General features: G+C 37.4%; 1 protein-coding gene across 3 annotated transcripts in view; it reads right to left on the minus strand.

Annotated features, from left to right (window-relative positions):
- Window positions 1-15,397, minus strand: part of PCCA (propionyl-CoA carboxylase subunit alpha) — a 271,887-nt gene that overhangs the window by 160,778 nt on the left and 95,712 nt on the right. For all 3 annotated transcript variants that reach the window (XR_008428960.1, XM_053933606.1, XM_053933621.1), the window contains 2 exons: window positions 10,924-11,018; window positions 5,243-5,393 (listed from right to left, as the gene is read on the minus strand). Coding sequence is in view for 2 of the 3 variants with exons in the window: in XM_053933606.1 (XP_053789581.1) it covers window positions 5,243-5,393; window positions 10,924-11,018 (246 nt within the window). In the remaining variant the exon portion in view is untranslated. The remainder of the gene's footprint in view (window positions 1-5,242; window positions 5,394-10,923; window positions 11,019-15,397) is intronic.

Raw genomic sequence — 15,397 nt, forward strand, 5'->3', positions numbered from 1 at the left:
TTTCTCAGAATTCAGTGATTCTACACAATTTCCTTTCCACTACATACTCCATGTAAGAAAATAAACAAACTAGTATCCACAAAACCAATACTTTCTTTCCTAAAGATGTAATTCCTGCTTTTACTGTATTTAGCTGTGGTATTAAAGCTTTCTCAGAACACTTGATGGCCCTGGTCACATCACAGCTATTCTTTGGTTTACTTTACATCAAATTCACCAAAGCAAAGAAAATAATGTACCCTTTGAAGAATGACCTTTTGTTTCTCTACTTATTAAGTAGTCTCCTCTTTCTCTCTTTTTAAATAGTATTTTATGAGAGTTACATGGGAATATCGTCTCTAAGATATCACTCCATGCCTTGGCAGCACTGTTAATGGCATCTTTCAGATTCAATGACTTACACAAACAATGTTGTTCTCTTCTGTCAACAACAATTAGCAATGCTTTTCTGTAGCTCTTTTGGGAAGCCTGAAAAGCAGACAACCAGTAGATACATAATGGAAGTTGCATTAGGAGGCAAGAATGTGGCAAAAATTTGGTTAACTGTTGTCGGCTGACCCTCTTGTGTGACGAAGTGTTATATGGCAGCAAAATCACCTTTTCTTTCAGTTCTAAAAATGGCCATGAACGGCTGGTATAAACTGTGTGCAGAATGGATTCTGGTGGGCTTAGCAGATTGGTAATGGGATAAGAGACCTTTCACCTTTAGGTCAGTAGTTCAAATTCAGCCCAGGTTAGCAGCGATTGAAAGTCTTTACCATCTGACACTGTTTGTTAGACTATTTAAAATGACTGAAGCAAAGTGTTGTCACAGTAAAACAAGATTCCAGTATTAAGAAATATGTAGTCTCAGCAAACAGCAGAAACAGTAGAAACAGTAGCTTGAGACTTTATTTTGAAATCCCACCATTCTGACTTCACAGAAATCTACTCCTCTAACTCCTGACAGCCCCTTTCTCTGCTCCCATTCTCCTGCCCACCTATCACAAGTCATCCTCCAGGCAGCTATGTGCAACCAAGACAGCAAGATCACCACTTGCCATCCCATGGCTCTGCTGTAGATAACGAAGTCACCACCTCTCTGTGGCTTTAGGTGGCAATCTGGACTCAGCTCATCACTTTGCTATTTGTATTTTGTTGTTACTGCTACATGTAGTGCAGCTGCAATATTTTCCAGCACTAATATCCTTCACTAAGTAAACATGTAGCAGGTGCCAGCTAGTGATGAGCAACAGAATAGAGACACAATTAAGAGACTGTTAGAACCAGGAGTTTATAAGCAGTGGAGCTCCAAACCATCTGCAACAGGATTTCTACCTACTTTTAGACATTTTCCTACCATGCTTTTTATATTTTCATGGGTGGACAAACACGAGAAGGAAAGACATGTTGGCTCTGGCAGTATGTTGCATGTAAAAATTCTTCCCGTGTTTTACACTAGTCACAGCCAGTTTTGCAAAAAGACAAATCTCCGGAATATATATTTTTCCAAAGGTCAGTAAAATCTGATGAAAACCCAGAAAGTGATACACAAAAGTCTTAGCATTGAGTAATGTTTTATAGGTCCATGGAAGGTTACTTATCTTCACTTTATGCCTTAGAATCAAGTTACTTTAAAGGATCTTAGAAACATTTACAAAAAATACTCTTGTGACAGCTGTAAACTAAAAATATAGGTATGCCATTTGCTCTTAGCGAATCTCTCACAAACACATCAGATTATTCTACAAAATTAATTTTTATTTCCTAAAAGGTTGTGACAAAAATACTCAAACTGACACATGAAGAAAAAACCCACTACTACTGAAATTACCATATTTCTCAACTCCAGTCTACACATACTATCTTTTCAATTACATTAAGCAAATTCAGTCACATTGTGAGGAGGAAAGGAATACTCACATGTTATTTAAATCTCACAACTCATGAGGGATGCAGAAGGTTGGGAACAGGCCTGAGACACAAACATACCAATTGTATTGATGGTAAGTGCTCTATTCACATCACTCATTGTACATTTCTCAGTGTTTCTCTAGCCAACAAGGGATGCTTCTCATTTCAAGGTACTACAAACATCTAAAATATGGGAAATTTTCCCTTTGCTGTCACTGTTTCACATGTATGAAGCTTAGCTACACCACACACACATTTATTAACAGATATTTTTTAAGTACAGACCACAGACTTCCAAGTCCAAGAGAAACATCATCTATTCTTCCAGTGAAGAAAAGAAGAAAACTTTCTGGTGAAAGCCAGCACTTCTGAAGTACCTTAGGAGATTTTAACATAACTTGGAAGCCAGAAAGGTTATCACTCTAAGGGGTCAGAAACTTTGTAGTGATTGCAAAGCTCTTGAGAAGTTGTTTTGAACCAGGACTGCCCTTGATTAGGCTGATGACAACTAGGCAACAGAAAACACACCACACCATGAGCGCTATAAAGAATCAGATATTCAATATGTGGTCTGCCTCAACTTTGACAGTGGTAACTGCCTGAAAACCACTGCAAAAGTGCCCTAAATGACACTGTACAAGTTCTCTTCTAGTTGCTAGGACAGACATCTCTATGTCCTCTTGTGGAAAGTAAGAACTAGTTTTACTATGCAATCATCAGTCTTCTATCTCATACTTACCAGCTAGCCTCAAAGATGGAAGAAAAGCCGATACAACAAAAAGAACATTGCCAACAGCAAATAATAAGCCATTCTAGCTGAATCACTTAGAGGCAGTAAAACATCTGTAACAAATTTGTGTAGCATACAAAAGACACAATGGAGCTGATTCACCAATTTTCTTTTGCTTCCCAGTCTTGTATAGTATTGCAGCAAGACTTAAAACAAAAACTAAATAAAACAAACTTCCATCAAGGTGCTATTTACACTTCTTTCACCTAACTATACAACAGAAAAGGTATATTCCCAAAGAGTCCTCCAAAAAAACAGCAAAGAAACAATACAACTCTGATTACTGGAAAATAATTTACCAGAAAGACTGAAAGGCATCCAAAAGATACACCAGAGGGAGGGAGGGGAGATGTCAACAGGCAGTGCAAAATACTGGACACAGTTCAGTTAGCAAGTATATTCTGAAGTTTGTGTCTAAAATAAAAATGCGACAGCGATCTGATCAGAGATTGCTGAAACATTAAAGCAGATAATGCATAATTTAGTAGAAATGTTCTGATGATGGTGACAGGTAGCTGTGTCTAATGCACGCTGACAAATATCTTAAGAGGATCATTTATGGATCAGACATCCATCATTTTGGAAAGCTCTTCCAGCTGTGGAGTGTTCAGCAAGAACAAGGCAAGTGAATCTGTTAGTCACTGATCCCAGTTAGGAGATGCAAAAGGGAAAAAAAAAGACTGAAGCAATACAGGAAGATCTGGAGACTATCCTGGTCCTGAAGTTAAAGCTGGACAAGCTTCAGTAGAGCTTCTAGGCTTGGCTCTTAACAGTAGGGAGCAAGTACAATACATTAGTTGCATAACTGTTAGCTGAGACTTGGGAGAAGTGAGAGATCAATTGGATAAGACTGGGGGAAAAATCAGATAAAATTACTACTCCAGACTCAAGCTAAAATGCTAATTAGAGACAATACAAAGTCAGGATAGAGGCAGTAGAGAATATCTAAACAAGTAGTCTAATTTAGTAAATTGCTTTAAGAGTTGGAAAGAATGAGTTTGCTATTATGGAGATTGTCAAACTGCTTAGGCTATATTTCAAAAGGAGTCCAAAGAGTTGTGAAAGCTTTCTTCCTGCCTATGTGGAGACCTTAGAAATATGGGACTACAAACACCTACCAATGAGTATTGCAGGGGGAAGACACTGCAAAACAGCAAAGATAATGTCTTAAAAACAACCCACAAAAAGGAGTCAAAGGATAGTCTGTCACTAATCCCGTTTAGGAACTTATGGTCAATAATACTACAGCAAGGAAATGGTTTTCAAGTTCTGGTGGGTTATGCAGAAAACCATAAATTCATTTTCCTCTATGTAAACAAGAACATAGAGTCACTGGAGAACATTGGCTCAAAAACGACAAGATGGGAGAAGTGTAAAGAATATGATCAAAGTGAGAGAATTCTTCATAATAGTTCAATGAACTACACATTGTCATTAAGCACCACTCCCCTCTAACTGAATCTAAGGTGGACCTGATAGTGCCTAGCAAAGGCATGCGAAGTGACTGTCATGGCTACTTCCAAAACCACTGCTGTCCTGTAAGGCAAGAAAAAAATTACCAGCAGTCTTACCCTGGCACAAAAGATTGTAACATCCCCTCCCAAATTCTCTTTAACTTCTTTACCCAAAGCATAAACATACCTAAATCATAAGTTTACCCAGTTATTGCATAAGGTCATGCAATGTCAGATTATGAGGATCTCTTTATGTTCTATCATTGCCCACATTGCAGCACACAGGACATAACCTTAATGAAATGTAGCTAAGACAGAATGGGAAGCTTATCAAACTGGTGCTTGATTCCACATTTCAGTCTTCCTGCTGTTATTTAACAAAGTGAGAAAAAGAGGATAAAGGCAATAGAATGGACTCACAAGTTGAACGCTCTTCTGGTCTTCTAGAAACATATCCAGACTTCAAGTTATATACTTGCTTTCTTAGCTTATGGCCAGAAATCCATCAAGCAGTCAAAAAAGTGTTAGAGGGGTTCATCTCTTCACTTGCAGTGTACATTAGAACTGACTACATGAATTGTCACAAAAATCCGTCATCTTGTCAAGTTGCATTTTTACACAGTTGCATTCGAGTCACAATTTCAATCATATGCAGATTGGCTAGTGTTTTATTGCTCATATACACATACTGTTTCAATCACATTCCTAGAGAAACTTAGCAAGTGATCATCAAAGTATAAAAAATAAGAAAGAAACTTCAGGGACCAGTAGGCTTCAGGAAAACCTCAGAGCACAGTGGCTAGCCACTTGCTGTGAACTCACAGTGGCACTTAGCAGTGACCTTTTGCAAGGTCTTTAGGTCAAGTGTAACAAAGAGAAAAAGCTCTGAACATTTAGTTAAGTGCTGCGCAAGGGCTCACTGCTGCAAAGTCTTGCATAGGCAGGCTTATGTGAGTAGATCTTTTAAGTTCAGTGGGAAGTGCTCACGTGCATCAAGATACTTATGTTTAAATCTTTGTAGGAACAGACCCTTAAATATAGGAGAAGGTTATGGTCTGTTTATTTAAATAACACTTTTCTGAATCTGAAGAGTTGTTTTTCTTACCTGAAGTCTAGTATTCATTTCCAAGAAGTAGAAATTCTTACTGGAGTCTACAAGGAATTCTACTGTTCCAGCAGAGGAATACTTTACTGCTTTGGCAAGAGCTACTGCTTGTTCTCCCATTGCTCTTCGAGTTTCGGGGTCTAGAAAAGTGCTACAATATAGAAACAATTACTTTTTTAGTTAAAAAATTATTATTCTATCATTTACTTTTCTGTTTAAACTATGGTCAAAATAGGACAGCACCATTATTAAAGTTATGAAAACATGTCAGGACTGTCAAATGTATGTCTTTACACTTATATTGCCCCTAAGTAGATACACTGCATGCTTTACAAGTACTGCTAACATACAGGAAATTCAGGATTAATAACCATAGTCTCTAAAATATAAAATAACACAACACTCTTAAAACAGTGATATCTAAAATAATGCAAATTAAATGAAAAAAGGACATATAAAGCAGTGCAATCTTAGAAGACATACTTATTATCCACGTTAATTGCAATACATTCTTTTCCATGAATCTTGGACACACTCAAGGGCATCCAAAGAGCAGCTCAGCTACCACTCTGGGAGCCACTGTGAACACTGCCCAAATGCCAAGGTCTCTTGTTTTAGGAGAGCACTCCACAACTTCCACTGGGCCAGTGAATCAAAAGACCCTGGAAGTCTTTCTGGAAGTAACATATTTTGCTTGTTACTCTCATCTGTACCATAAATTCAGATTTAGATTAACCTACGCAGATTAATTATATATATTTCTGTGGTATTCCACCAAAGCCTTGAAACCAGTTGCCCTCAATCTGATACATTAATTTTTCAATGAAAGAACATGTAGTTATTCATCTTGTAAATATACTTATTACTTTTATTTCAGCACATAACTCAGCTATCATTTTAAAATTACTTTTGCAAGGGAATAGACAGTCACTTTTACCTTGCCTTTAAGTTACTCTTTAAAACAGAACCACCAAGTGTTACATATGTCTTGAGATGGCTTCAACAGTGGCCCCTAATTCTGCAGAGGAGCAATTAGGGGCCCTCACCTATCTAAAGTGGCCTCAAAGCCAGTGAAGCTCCATGTGGAGCCCCAGACTGCACTCAGAAGCCAGTGCTGGGTCAGGACTTATCTTTCAGCACTTACTGTGGTGTTTTTCACTGAGACCTGAACTCGCAGAACAGCTAGAGACTTCTGCCACAACAAACCATATTTGACATGACACAAGAAGTGAGTAAATATCTAGGCAAAGTAGGAGACAGTGGAATGATTTTCTTTACTGTGAAAGTGCATATCTGTCCTTCCAGTGCCCACACAGGCAGATTCTGATGGACCATAAGGCAGGCATTTTCAGAATTTAGGAAAAAATTTCTTTCTTAGCAAACAATGGGACCAACAGGAAAAGGAAGTCAAGTCTCATTCAAGAAAGCTGTATAAGCTCCTACATCAGATGAAAGGGAAGACTAGAAGACAAAAACTGTCATACTTCTAAGAACAGGCACTGGTAAATGTAAAATAGTTTCATAACACTTCTTATTTTGATTCCGTAAAAGAGGATAATACATTACATGAAATCAACATTTCATAAATCAGTAATTTCTGCAGGACTTTTATCATGAAAGGTCAATGAGTAGCTTACGAAGAACAAAATGTTCTCAGTATCAGCTTCATACTCTTTTTAGAATAACCATTATTACTTCTCATATAGATGAAAGAGTTAGTCCCCTTCATTACAGTGGCATCTTCCCTGTACTTTTTAAATGTAGGTCTGAGTTCTCACTGCTCACCTCCTCTGGTAGCCACAGAATGGAACACAGGTGTCACATGGCTAAACTTGATCTCTGCCACACAGTTAAGCTTTACACTCTGAAATGACTGGATCATCCCTACCATTGGCTAGGTTAATTAACCAAAGTTTTCATATTCCCCTCTACTGCTTTACCTTTCAAATACATTGTTTCTCCCTTTTTTAACAATGCACCTTATATAAACAAGAAAACTGTTCTCCAGTCTAATTAGGCATCACTTGAAAACACAGCATTTTAAACCTGACTTCAAATCTTTTTCTCACACATACACCTGTTTTTCTTTAGACCAAAGAGCTCCTATGGCAGCACAAAAGCTACCATAAAAATTTTTGAAGTATTCACAAAATAAAAGCATCAAAAAGAAAACATAAATCAGACATGACACTTTATTCATAAGACCTTCATCAAGTTACTGTAAAGTTTATCAAAGGGAATACAATTGGCTTGTCACTTTGTTTCTACAAATGGGCCACATGGGCAAGATGTTACCTCTCCACTTCTAGGAAGTCAGATAAGGGTTCCCAAAATATCCCTATCACCTTCACTCGCAGACAAAGTTGAGGTTTTGAAAAATACAAACAGTTACACCATCAGTGGAAATTTACTGCTCAGTTTGGACAAAAAAACAAATGATCAATAACACTTACCCTTCATTTGAAGATTCCACCACCGGGGTGGTGAACCTCAGTTTTCTAAATGTCAAGGTCAGCTTCCCTGCTCCAAGCATATTGCTTGTTTAAAAAAATTACTTATCTACACAAAACATTATCGTTTGAGATATTCACTATGTACTACCAGACCATGGGCATAAATAGCCTAAAGGATTTGAGTACACAGTTCTGCCCCCACATCTGAATGGCGCCCACCTATGAATCACACGCACAGGCACAAGGAGAACAGGCTCCCATTTCTCATAACCCAAAATCCTTCAAGGACTCTAGACAGTGAGCGGAAATGTAGAGTCTGACACACATATATGCAGAACAACTCTAAGGAGAACCTGTAGATAGAGTCTAGTTCAATAATGCACCTTCTAAGCTCCTGCCTATATACATTCATTCAAATTGTCAGTGCCTCTGAACAGATGACCATTCCTTCACACAAGTGGTGAGGCAAATTTGCAATGCTTTAAGAAGCTTCTAATAGGTTCAGAAATTGTTAGATAGGACACATGTGCTCACCAAAGTGAAGTTTTAGAGCGTTCCTCTAAGTTACTACTCCAATTATTGAACAGGATGTCAGTTAATACTCTTGTCCATTTAATTTTAATTAACCCCAAAGAATCCATGGCTTTTCTGATAAACTCATAGGTCTTGTTTCTCCACATGGGAAATAATCTCTTATTAACCACTCCAGCAGACAGGAAAATACAACCACACCTTCGTATTTTTCCTTGCCAAAGTACAGTGTCTCATGGCAACTGCCTGCGAAAATGAACAGAGAAGAGCTTGGGCAGTTAGGAACAAAAACCTCAACTAAGGAACTACACTAAGACTATTAAACGTCACTCATGTCACTCATCTCTTTAAATGTTAGCCTCTGTGAAATGAGAAGACAACAGCACATCCAAAAACGTGTAAAAGTAGAAGCAGATAAAATTATGGTACATCACTGGAAGCTTTGTGCATCACTAACTTTGCAGAGCACAAATTAAAAAACTAGAGCTGATTGGATGCATCTTATTGTCTGTGGTTCCTAAAACAGAGGGAACAACAACTCACATGTGAAACTCACTATGTGAAAAGGGTACAAGCAAAGTTTTTGGTCTCCTATTTGAATCTGGGGGATTGAGCACCATGAACACTAGGAGTCCCTTGAATATTGTAACCTCAGTGTGTAAGCTAAATGGGTTTCTCTTCTCAAAACAGAGAGGGTGTTTTGCTTGCTTGTTTTTTTTTAACAAAAGCCTAAACTTCCCTAGGAAAACTGGAGATACAAACACAAAATGACTTCATATGGATAAGTTCAGCAGCTGCAGACTTATCTTTAAGAAAATCATAGGTTACTCTCCAAGCCAAAAGGCCCTCAGTCTCTTAACTTAGACACGTAGGAAAATGCCATCATAATAAGAGTAAATAAAAAAAGGCACGAGACGAGGCCAATGCCAAAAGCCCTAAATTGTCCAAAAAAAAAAAAAAAAATTTAGCCTATAACATCCCTCTCTCCCAGGCCTCATGAGAGAAAATAAAAAGGGTTGACCTATCTCAGAGTTCTTAATAGCAGCCACCATTTAAAACAGGAGAAAAGAGGACAGTCTATTTCCTACATCCAGCAGTACCAGAAGAGGTGTGTCCAGGAGTCCTCAAGCTATCAAACTGAAACAGCATTTACAAGAAGGGTTAAGTTGAGGCTTTAGGGTCTCTCTGGTGTCTCACAGAAGTTAATGCCCTACTTATCTTGTAACCCTTTGAGAATTAATGGATTCTGCAGCCAAGTGCAAGCGGCTGTAAGGCAGGTAACGCTTCCAAAGCTGCCAACAGAAGTCTGGCAGAGTCTAAAACATTCAACAACAAAAAGGAAGAAAGGTTTTCATGCCAAATTTTGGAAGTTATTGAGTTGCTCACACTCTAGTAGGGTCATAGGAGGGGGATGAGAAAACTTAATGGCAACTCCAACAGAGAAGCCCAAGAAAGTTAAAATTTGGTATTTCTGATGAAAGAAAACACTCTGATCACAGCTGGCTGGTGAGAGAAAGACATATCATGCCACTTTAATTGACCACAGGCATGGAGAAGGAGCAGGAATAACAGGCACTGCCTTACATATATTCATGAGGCAGAAGATCATTTTAGTGCTTAGGTACACATACACACACATGTGCATTATATCAGGACCTGAAATATTCACTTTCCACAACAACACAGGAAGATCTTTAGGCATAAGCAGCATTAAGGTTCCGAGAAATCCACAAGCACTAGCAGGAAGCACTTAGAAGTGGATTTGTATCTTCAGATTTAAACTTTGTTCTTTTATTTAAAATATAGGCCTAACAGTGGCAGTCCTGAAATTATGATTCAACATTAACTAATAAGGAACCTCTAAAGAAATGTCATTTGGGTGATGTGCTTTTCCTCACATCCCAAATTGTTGCATAACATAGTTCCGTGCTATAAAAAAATATGGCAAACCCATCCCAGCTGGTGAACATATTACACTGGTAATTCCCACAGGCAGTGATATACCTGTGTCTGCCTTTCTGAATCAGAATTTCTTGCTGCCCTCTTTACACACGTATTCTCTGATGACTGCTATGCAACAGAAAATACAGCAAGTCCATATCTTGCATAGCAGCAAGGAATTTCAGCTTCACATTAAATCAGTAAGATTAAAACAATTTTGTACTTTTGCATCTAGATCTCTAGTTCACTACCATGAATGGTACTAAAAGTGCTGCAGAGTATTTTGTACTTCATATTCCAATTCAAATGGAAATATACAGTATTATAAGGCCTCTACACAATTATTCTAACAGTCAAATACCTGTATCCATGGTAAAATTCATACTTGTTTCATATTTTACTTGACTTTTATATCCAAAAGTAAATATCAAAGGAAAATACCATATATATACACACAAAGCCATACCACACACATTGGATTGGTAAGATCCAAATCCATTTTATACAAGATCATTTTTAAAATTAACTACACAACACTAGTTTTCTTACAGAAAGACACTGTAAAGCAAAATCAAAACACCCTCAAGAACAACATCAAAATTGCAGTACAGTCAAATGACTGTAACAAGCATTTATTTTCTTTGTGCTTTTTAATATAATAAATTTTTCTTGCATTTGTACAATAAATAAAAGCAGCAGGCTTCCAAAAGTGCTTTCAGTTACTACGAAGCTGCATCAAGAATCCAGTATACACACCTTGGTGCTTCCTCCACAACCTTCTGGTTTCTCCTCTGAATGGAGCATTCTCTTTCATTCAACCACAAGGCATTGCCATGTTTATCTGCCAAAATCTGAAACAATAACATACTGCTATTAACAAACAGACATAAGCACATGGTCTTTTGACATAATACTGTTATGCAGCATTTAGGGTTTGGGGTTTTTTTCCCATCTAAAAATAAAGCTTGGGGGAAAAATCTCATGTAGGAAATTAATTGTATATGAAATACTAATTGAACATTCCTTCAAATTCTGAGTAGGACTATTCTAAAGCATCTATGTAGAGTCCGTACACAGCAAAACACCCTCTCACTTCACAATTTGATTTCTGAATATTAGGGATCTTCTTACAAAAGGCTGAAATAAGATTAAAACTACATTTGCAAGCATTTTAAATTGCACTGCATTACAAAATTACACAAAAGCAAAATATTGCATCAACAAAAAAATCTCAAAGGATGCCAAATTTTGCTCCTGAATTACACACAAAAGCTATCAGAAAAAATATCTAATGGAGCTTTCTTAGTAGGCAAACCACAGTGCCTTGTCTTTAATGAAGAAAAAAAAATTCAGAAACTTTCTTATCCTTCATTAAGGAGAATAAAATTTGCACCTCCCTCAGTACTTTCAAAGGAAATAAAAGCAGTAGTTTTAAGAAATTTTTTAAAAATCAGTAACTACAGTTCTTGGCTGCAGCTTAGTTCATGGAAGGGGTATCAAATATCTAGATTCAACTACATAAATTACAAGCTAGAAAAAAGCCCATAAGTTGAGCATAACAGAACTCTTAATTGATTCAACTTTAAACTAGAGGTGCAAGTAAGAAAGGGAACTCTGTCCCTTTATGAAATTGATGGTATGACGCAGCCATTTCCAATACCAAATACTAGATTTGAAGATTCAAGTAGACTTCTTCCCATCTTATGATGATAACTCTACACTTATTCTTAGAACAATTTCTCTTAATACAGACCACACCTGCTCCCTTTCTTCCATATAAAATTTTTCTTCGAACCCATTTTTTTTCCATCTATCTTCCTGCTCTGATCTGCGGGAACCCATGCCAATATTCATGCTTCATTCTTTAATAGCTCACTCCTACACTGAAAACCGACAAGATAAAGCAAGGAGACAATCTTCCTCAAACTGTGTGAACTCAACCATATCTACTCACATTTGTGACAACGTATCTGTATTATTTATTATTCCTTTTAGCACCACAGAGCAAGTATGGCACTAGGCAATATGAATTTCTGCATCTATGACACCAATGGTTGCTAAGGCGTGAAAAATCTGGGTAGATGTGACTGAAAACGAGGCAGTGAACTCATGAAGACAACTTATGTGCATTGTGCAGCATCAGATCCAGGTGTTCTGTGCCCTGTAAGATCAGATGTTTTCCCTCCTAAAAAGTTCTGTTGTGCTCCCACAAATTTATGGAGCTCTCTAGTGGAAAAAGGGGTCTAGAAGACTGACAATTTAAGGATTTTTTAAACTACAGCATCTCCCAGAATCTTCCTTCCTGTCCAGGGGGAGGTTTAGCAGCAGTAGTAGCACCAAGATGCTCCAGCCAACTGCTAGCTCTCCTAGCAAGGGACTCAACACAAAGAGGGGAGAGAGGAGAAGGGAGAGGAGAGAGGGGAATAAAAACAGGTACTTCCTACCTAAGTGCTCACCCATCCAATCCAGAATTTGTAGTGGAGCTCTATAAATTAATGGGGCCCTAAAAGAAATCATTTGGAAGGTCCAAAGATTTTTGGACTAATTTTTTGTGAGGGTTATTTTAGTATTAAAGCAGTACCTCTAGAACATAGCATGGTACTTGATGAAAAAAATCACTGTGCCGTAAGCAGAATGATTCCTTGTGAACACTTCTGCTTCACTGTTAGAAAGCCTACAACTTTCCACAGAATTCTGTCTCATCAAAACAAAAAAAACAAAAGATATTGGAACATTACAATAAAAATTGGTCATTGTGCTTTTCTCCTCTCTCTCTCTGTATTTTTCAGAAGAGGATAATACATTTTTTCAATCCAAGCAGTAACTTTTTTCCACTTCTGGACTTTTCTCATATCCTAGTAAATTTCAGCAACCTGGATCTTAAAAGAAATGTGTTTCTATTCTTAGTTACTGGAAAAAAGAGACACAGATAAACATCTACTATGAGAAAGTAATTACAAATAGAATAAGCCAACAAAATCCAGCATTAGGCTTTTTTTTATTATGTGTCCACTGTTTCCAGTAGAAGAAACTAACCATAAAACAATTGTATTTCAGAAGACATTTGCAGCATTCCAAAATCATCATATCTGAGATGTTGTGAAATTCCAGTACACATCTCACTAAAAAAATGCATGTCCCAGCTACAGCTTTTGTTTCTATTACCTAAACATTCATAACAGAAAATGCCCCATTTTGCAGGATTAGATGATTAGGACATTAGCACATGCTATGCACATCTACATGCATTTGCAATAATAAAAATAATTAAATATTATGTAGTGGAATCCCTCCTACATGATTCAGCTAAATTCTGTTTCCAGTTGTAGGACTGTTCACGTACTCTTCCTTTAAACTTTTTATCAGATACTTCAGGAGAACAGGACTTCAAATCAGTTCAAGCATAAAGTGTATTTGGACTCTATTTTCCTGTTAATTGTTTTAGTTTTTTCTCATGTTTTACAAAGTGATTGTTTTATAGCTAGACACAGGAAACTTCTTATTTAACAATTTTAAGTACCAGTGCTTTGGAGAAGTATAAGAAAGCTAAAAAAAGTTCTATTTAAAAGTCACTGCTAAATTAATAAATATTTGGCATCTGGTCTCAAATTGTTTGTATATTCAGCAGTTTGAAAATGAACCAAGGTCAACGTCCTAAAGCTGATTAGAACATGAAGTTAAAATGAAATGCTATGATATTGTTAAAAGCTACCATCAAAGTGCTTGTATAAGGAAAACAACATTTACTGTATACCCATTATAAATAAAACTATAAATTATTAATAGCAAAGCCGTTTTATTGAACTTATTCAACCATTCCTAAATACAGCACTGCTTATTTTTTTGGGGTAATCCTTTTTTTAAACCCAAAGGAATCAAGACAATGTAAATACTGCCCCAAACTCATAGAAGTATATGGAAGAACCAGTCTCATCTAACTTTTGTCATTGAAGAATCAGTGGGAACCTGGTCAGTCTCCCAAATCTGCAAGCACTGAAAGAGATCTTTAAGGTGTACTGATCTGCACAGACAAAAAGAAATAAAAAGACATATATAGCCAAAAATTATTAGCCATAGCAAGAGAATACAGAAAGATGCTCTAGCAATCTGACCTCTTTGAACCCTAAGATCAGTGCTGAAATCAAGTTCACTATGTACCTTTCCATGACTTTTCAATAGAGAATAAGGTTTCATTTTTACACTGTTTCTTCATTTTGCTGTTTGACTGTTTACAGACCATTTCTTCATTTCACTCTTCCTTCTCCCTTCTACTCCTCTCTGCTGAGACCATACCAGGAGCACAAGATCCAGCTCTGGAGTTCTCAGTACAAGAAAGACATGGGTCTGTTGGAACAGGTCCAGAGTAGAGCCACAAAAATGATCAGAGGGTCTGAACACCTCTCCTGTGAGGAAAGGCTGAGAGATTTGGGGTAGTTCAGCCTGGACAAAAGAAGGCTCTGGGGAGACCTAATTGCAGCTTTTCAGTACTTAGAGAGGGGCTGATAAAGATGGAGACAAACTTTTTGGCAGGGCCTATAGCGACAGGAAAAGGGGAAATGACTTTAAACTACAAAATAATAGATATAAGGGAGAAATTTTTCATTATGGGAGTGGTGAAACAACAGAACAGGTTGCCCAGAGAGGTGGTGGATGCCCCATCCCCAGAAACGTTCAAGATCAGGTTGGACAGAGCTCTGGGCAGCCTGATCTGGTTGAAGATGTCCTTGCTCATTGCAGGGGGTTGGACTAGATGGCCTTTCAAGGTCCCTTCCAACTCAAACCATTCTAAGATTCTATGATCTGCAAGTTAGCCCCATAGGAAGCATCAAGCTGTGAGCACACATCTGGCAGAGTGAAAAACGTTAAGTATTTCTCTCTTAGAAATCATTCCACACTATCAAGTTTACTGTTGTTTCATTCAGTTATTGAGCTACTTCAGCCTCTCACTACTTAAAAAAAAAAAAAAAAAAAAAAAAAACAAAACACCATGTGCCACAACACAGAAAAGGTTTAGATTTTGCACAAAAAGAAATGACATTTCTTTGTAAAAGAATGAAATTTCTGTTGAGGAAATGAAGATGCTCCGTATAGATTTCTTGTCAGGAAATACCTCAAGGCTATTGACAAAAACACAATTCAGCTACCTACATAAGATCAGCTATCACAAATTTTGAAATCATAACTTTGTGAACAAGTGCCTAAAAGAAACAACTTTTGTTCTGCATCAGGA

This window comes from Vidua chalybeata, chromosome 2, assembly GCF_026979565.1.
Source record: "Vidua chalybeata isolate OUT-0048 chromosome 2, bVidCha1 merged haplotype, whole genome shotgun sequence".
NCBI lineage: Eukaryota > Metazoa > Chordata > Aves > Passeriformes > Viduidae > Vidua > Vidua chalybeata.